This window comes from Galeopterus variegatus, unplaced genomic scaffold (assembly GCF_000696425.1).
Source record: "Galeopterus variegatus unplaced genomic scaffold, G_variegatus-3.0.2 Scaffold848, whole genome shotgun sequence".
In the NCBI taxonomy this organism is placed as follows: Eukaryota; Metazoa; Chordata; class Mammalia; order Dermoptera; family Cynocephalidae; genus Galeopterus; species Galeopterus variegatus.
The window spans coordinates 282,947-289,035 of record NW_007726959.1 but is presented as its reverse complement, the minus strand read 5'-3'; the positions used below and the strand labels follow the sequence as shown (position 1 = coordinate 289,035).

General features: G+C 48.7%; 1 protein-coding gene and 1 pseudogene across 2 annotated transcripts in view; one reads left to right on the top strand and one right to left on the bottom strand.

Moving 5' to 3' along the window:
• LOC103590641 overlaps nucleotides 1–237 on the top strand; it is an 8,071-nt pseudogene extending 7,834 nt beyond the window's left edge.
• ADPRHL1 (ADP-ribosylhydrolase like 1) overlaps nucleotides 1–6,089 on the bottom strand; it is a 31,588-nt gene that overhangs the window by 22,127 nt on the left and 3,372 nt on the right. Inside the window, exon 2 of one of the 2 annotated variants that reach the window (XM_008572925.1) lies at nucleotides 4,251–4,415. The exons of the other annotated variant lie outside the window; for it this stretch is intronic. Coding sequence (XP_008571147.1) covers nucleotides 4,251–4,415 — 165 coding nt within the window. The remainder of the gene's footprint in view (nucleotides 1–4,250; nucleotides 4,416–6,089) is intronic. 2 annotated transcript variants of the gene reach the window in all.

The window sequence follows — 6,089 nt, the reverse complement described above, 5'->3', positions numbered from 1 at the left end:
CGGTGTTGCCCCCGTGCCTCGCTCAGCCAGTGAGCGGGAACCGGTCCGCAGGTGGGATCCGAATCCGTGGGTGGGAGCGCCGCCGCGCTTCCCAAGCGGCGCACTATCCAGTGCACCACTGGGCCGGCCCGCATTGCTAAGTTTTCTGACCACAGTGGGACACTGGTCATGGATGCACAGGAGCCTGAGATATCCGGGCTCCATGACAGTCTTGCCACAGAAAGAAAAATAAAATAGCCCATTCTAAAAGCAGCCCTTTTTCTGCTGAATCATGCTGAGTTATCAGGTGGGGGAGGGAAGAAACAGAGAACTTAAAATGGGTAAAGTTCACAAACGTTAAAATGTCCCCGTTTTGTCCTGAAATTTTAGTCCATTCTGGGTAAGCAGGATTTGCTAGCACAGATGTGAGAAGCTGCAGCTCTGATATCTAGCTGCAGCCTCCTTGGTCTGCTAGCACAGACGTGAGAAGCTGCAGCTCTGATATCTAGCTGCAGCCTCCTTGGTCTGCTAATTGCATTATTTTGATTTGCTTTTCCGGGAAAGCATTTTTGCTAAAAGCTGTAGTGACTCTTTTCTTTCTACCTAGCAGTACTTTATATAGGATAGCTTTGTGCCACGTAGCATTTGAAGACTCGGTTTTATTAACCTGTTGCTGACTTTATGTGAATTCCCGTTTCAACAGCTGTTTCCCTGAAGAGTTCAGGATGCGACTTCTGTGTATGATGGCTTTCCTTCACACGCCATTTTTGTGGCTGTGTATATCTGACTTGGGGAGGATTAAAAAAAACAAATCCACAGCTTTCTAACTTGTTTGAAACAGACCTTCTGCCTGTTACATTTTGCACTCTTAACCAGTTAAAGAAGAAATGGCATTTTTAGTTTTACGTTGCCTGTTTCCCACTAGTATATCCGTGCTGATTTGTTTGTTCCCTTTATTAACCACCATTTTCTAAAAATTTTTTTCAATAAAAGGAAAGATGTTAAAAAAAAACCCAAAAAAGTAGAGCACCCAATTCAAGAAACATAATGCTTACTGCTATGTGAAGATATTTTCATCAAGAACCAGAACACAAAAAAATAAAAACACTTATTTGGACAGGGTGGTAAAATTATGTGAAAAAAAATTCTTTAAGGGTCAAGAAGGAAATTTTAACACCGAATATTTAATGATGATATTAAAAATATTAACTTTTTAGATATGATGAAACTGTCATTATGATTTTAAGGGACTTCTAATCTGTAGTGATGTAGGTAGAATTATTTACTGATGAGCTGATATGATGTCTGTGTTTCCTTTAAACTAATCTAGAGGGTGGGTACAGCAGTAGGTAGGAGCATCATGAAGTAAGAGCAGCAGTGAGCTGACCACTGTCGAGGGCAGGAGGTGGGTCCATGTCCCACGAGCTGACCACTGTCGAGGGCAGGAGGTGGGTCCATGTCCCACGAGCTGACCACTGTCGAGGGCAGGAGGTGGGTCCATGTCCCACGAGCTGACCACTGTCGAGGGCAGGAGGTGGGTCCATGTCCCACGAGCTGACCACTGTCGAGGGCAGGAGGTGGGTCCATGTCCCACGAGCTGACCACTGTCGAGGGCAGGAGGTGGGTCCATGTCCCACGAGCTGACCACTGTCGAGGGCAGGAGGTGGGTCCATGTCCCACGAGCTGACCACTGTCGAGGGCAGGAGGTGGGTCCACGTCCCACGAGCTGACCACTGTCAAAGCCGGGAGGCGTCTCCAGTCCCACATCCCTCCCTCAGGGGACAGGAGAGAGTCACCACATGCCTCTGCATGCTCCACTGCCAGTGCAGGACTTTGCATAGCCCCTCAATAACCAAGACCTGCATTTACAACTCTGGACGTGCGCCTGGCTTTGTTACATATTCTCTCTACCCTTGCGTATGCTTGACTTTTCAAGAATGAAGAGTTCAGAAAAATTGTGAATTATATAATAAATAACATTCAGATACAAAATTGAGATATAATTGCAGTAGAAAACTCGAGTAAGCTAAGAAACTTGTTGATCAGGAATTGTCCTCAACCTGCTGCTCCTTTGTGTGTGAATACATCAGAGACAGTAATTGTGGTAGTGCGTGAAATATGACTGTGGACGTGGTAAGTGTTTGCAACACTCATGCTGAAAGACAGCCATCGAAGCAAGCCAATTTTATTTTTATTTACATTTTTATTTTATATGTTTATTTTTATATATTTCATATTTATATAGAATACATTATATATTTATATATATATAGAGAGAGATTTTTTTCCCACTGAATCATTAAAAGTTTACTATGCTATTCTATTCAATAAAAGTGTGTGAGAGAGATTTTTTTCCCACTGAATCATTAAAAGTTTACTATGCTATTCTATTCAATAAAAGTGTGCTAGATGGTCATTCATTTCCTGAATATTTAGCTTCTTCCCTGTAAAACTTTTTTGTTAATTTTTGGAATAATTTATTACTTTAAAAATCTTTAATTTTATTTTTCATTGATAAGTAATAATTGTATATATTTAGGGTAGAGTTCTAGAAACTGAGATAGGAAAATATGAAAAGAAGGCAACTGAGAAGAGTGAAAAAGGCAAAAGTAATGAGTGACTTGTACAGTACCATATGGCTTTCAAGGGACTCCAGGGCCCTTTGCTTCTGTGGTCCCTCCCTACAGGGCAGACAGAGGTGGCATCACTAGTCTATTTTTAAAGAGCAGAAAATACAACTTAAAGTGGTAAATGACTTGCCCAATATCACAAAACCATATCAGAACTTAGAACTTAGAAACCAGGTTATCTGATTTTAAGCTGTGTTCTTAAAAAGAAAAGTATTTAAATTAGGTTTTTATTGTAAGAGTTATAGATGTACCTGGTAAAAGAAAAGCAATAAAAGTGTATAAAGTGAAAATCAATTAAGAAACAAAACAGAAGCTCCCCTCCCACCCCACTCCCAGTCTGTACTGTGGAGGCTCTTCATCATCCTCAGCGAAACTTCCTAAGCACACGCAGGCCTATGATGGTGTGTGTGCACGTGGCCGGAACTCTCTCTGTGCAGGCCCTTCTGCAAACACAGCAGGGACTGAGCCAGACACACTGGTCTGCACCTTGCTTCCTTCTCTAGTCTATGGTAGAGGTCTTTCCATGTCTCAGTACACACAGACCCACTTCACTCTTTTTAACTGCTGCATAGTACTCCACTGTCTCACTATACCACATTCAACTTCACCGTGTTCCTACCGAGGGCCACCAAACTGTTCCCAGGTTTCTGCTAATACAAACAGTGATGCAAAGACCATCCCTGTACACACATCTTCATTCGTGTGCTTTAGTATACCGTCAGCACGGGCCCTCAGAACTTCTGGAAGTAGCATTGCTAGACCAAAGGGCATGTCCATCAAGTAATTTTGACAGGTAATGCCAGATTTCCCTCTCAAGAGATTGTATCGCCTTTACCCCACCCAGTGGGAAGATCTGTGTGCCTTGTACTGCACCATGGAGATGTCCCTGAGGCCTTCCCGGCCAGTGACCCGTCTATGCCTTCTCGAGCTGCCCCTTCCAGTGCGCCCAGAGTGTTTTTCTCTTGGTCTACATGGGCTGCCCAAGCAGCTCCCCTGGTCTTGCCCTCTCACTGTGGGTTTGGGGGGAAACCACATTTCATCTCCGGAAACTCCTCTAGCCTATAGGGGTTTTCTCTACTGCCTATGAAAAACGAGTCCAAGTTCTCCAGCATGAGCCTTCTGGGGAGGGCTGATAACCATGGTGTTGACAGCACAGTAAGCTGCCACCACTCACACTTCACATGGAGGGACAGGTCCCTGCCTTTGAGGATGAATGCAGAGAGGCAGGGCCAGGACGGGACGGGCAGGGACTGTGGCTATCTATACACGGCACCACTGCGAACACATACAAGCACCGTAGAGACATTCATGTGGGGCATGCAAGTTTTCCTCCACGTTATGGCAAAAAAATTCAAACTTAAAGGGAAAGCAGTGGAAAACATTCCTTGAAATAAACCACGAAAGGGTGGCAAAAACCACAAGGAAGCCCAGTGCCACCTGGACAGGTGGTCTTCAAACAGTTGCCCAAGCCCGCAGGGCTGACTGACAGGAGGACACACTGCCCCATAAAAGGAACTCTCTGCAAATCCCTTCTCAAGCAAACAGAAAATGCCAGTGTGTTAGTGGGAACCTCAGACGTGTTAGTGTCCGCAGGGTCCCCAGCAAGACAGCTCTACAGGGAGAAGAGAGGATTTCCCTGACCCTTTTCATTGAAGGGCGTGTGCCAGGCGAGGAGGTAGTTATCCGGCTTCAGCTGTGAGCAGCCTTCAATAGTAGCTGGGTCTGGCCGACGTTCTGGAAGCTTCTCGACGATTTCCACGTAGCACCTCACCATCTCCCGGTACAGATCATCCAGGCACCAGTAGTCTGGGGAGGGAAGGAAGGGGTCAGACATCGGAGGAGCCAGAGAGAGAGCCATGCCTGCCTCCTGGTCAGGGTTGGGCAGGCTCAAGACCCCAAGGCAGCAGTGACAACAGATGTTCCCGCCAATGGAAGAGGCAAGCAAGCGTGTCCAGGGAAGTGGAGACAGAATTTGGTGACCCATCTCCCACATCTGGGCTACCTCGAGAAATTCAACATGTCGACAAATAATTCACTTTCGATTTATCCTGATTTCAGACATTGCAGTTTGCTGTTATGCTTATTAGTCTAGTTGCACCTGAGAATCTAGGAAAAACCCAAGATCCTCACTTGCTCCTAAAGGTTCTATCCATGTGAGAACAGACCGCACCAACACCGGCTGTTCCCTGGGCTCACGCAGCAGACACGTGGCAGGTGGGTCCTCCTGCCACTCCCTTCCTGGAGACCCGGGTGGCACGGCCAGCCCCTGCCCAAGGGCAGCCCTGCACCATGAAGGGAGTTCTGGGAACAAGTGTGGGCTCCAGTCCCCGAAGACCACGGGGAGGGCAGGAGGAGGCAGCACCCACCAGACGCCTGCCCCTGGCTGGTTGGAGCCCCAGGTCTTCTGCACCCCAGCTGACCAAATACGACCCTCCCTGTGGCAATATCAGGCTATTATTTGTCATTTTTTTCCAGATAAAACTCAGTGAAGTTATGTGCCTCACCCAAGGCCAGAGTTGGTAATTGCACAGCCTAAGCGTTTTTGCCATTAAGTTAACCCGCAGCATGGTGGACAAGCTCACACATCCTCCAACTGGAGAGCAAGGCGCTGGTCCTGTCAGCGAGCACGCTGTGACGGGTGGTGGCGCCACACCAGGTGAGGGCACCTCCCGATGTCCTCTTCTGCAGCCACCAACACATTTTATTCTGTGCTAAAACTGCTTTCAGGACATTAGGTCGACATCGGGAGCCAGCCACTGCCCTCTCCTCCTTGGTGATGGGTTCCCATCTCTGCAGGGGGTGGGGGCGCTAATGGCTGCAGGGGCAAGGGGAACAATGAGGCACGTGGCCGCCCACCACTGAGGACAGCAGGCGCTGGAAACCTGAGAGCCTCTCAGTGGCCTAACCACAGCCTTCCTCAGGCCCTGTCAGAGCCAGGTGACCTACTGGGTGGGGGGGATGGAGCTTGCAAGAGATTAGGACGAAATTGCTCCCTCCTCCTGGACACAAAGCCTTGGGCCCCAGTGCCGTCCTGCAGAGACCTCTTGGACAGCGAGGGGGTGTCCTGGGAGGCCGGGTCCTACAGGTCTTTGTCTACAATGGACACTTTGTGCCTCGCCCCTGTTCTGAGTCGGGGACGAGAGAGGATGTGGCAAGGCCTGGCTTGGGAGGACTGAGTTCTGCAGGCCACACAGGAGGGGTGCAGTGGTGACCCTGCCCATGGAACCTCTGGCTGGCAAGGGTGAGCTGGGTGGGCCTGTCCAGGCCACCTGTGGGCTGAGGCGTCTGTGGTGTTGTGGCTCTCAGCCACCAGCACGACTGGTTTATAGTCGGCCTTTCCTATCTCAATCCTGGCAGTCGGGGACGAGAGAGGATGTGGCAAGGCCTGGCTTGGGAGGACTGAGTTCTGCAGGCCACACAGGAGGGGTGCAGGTCCCTGCCCACGGAACCTCTGGCTGGCAAGGGTGAGCTGGGTGGGCC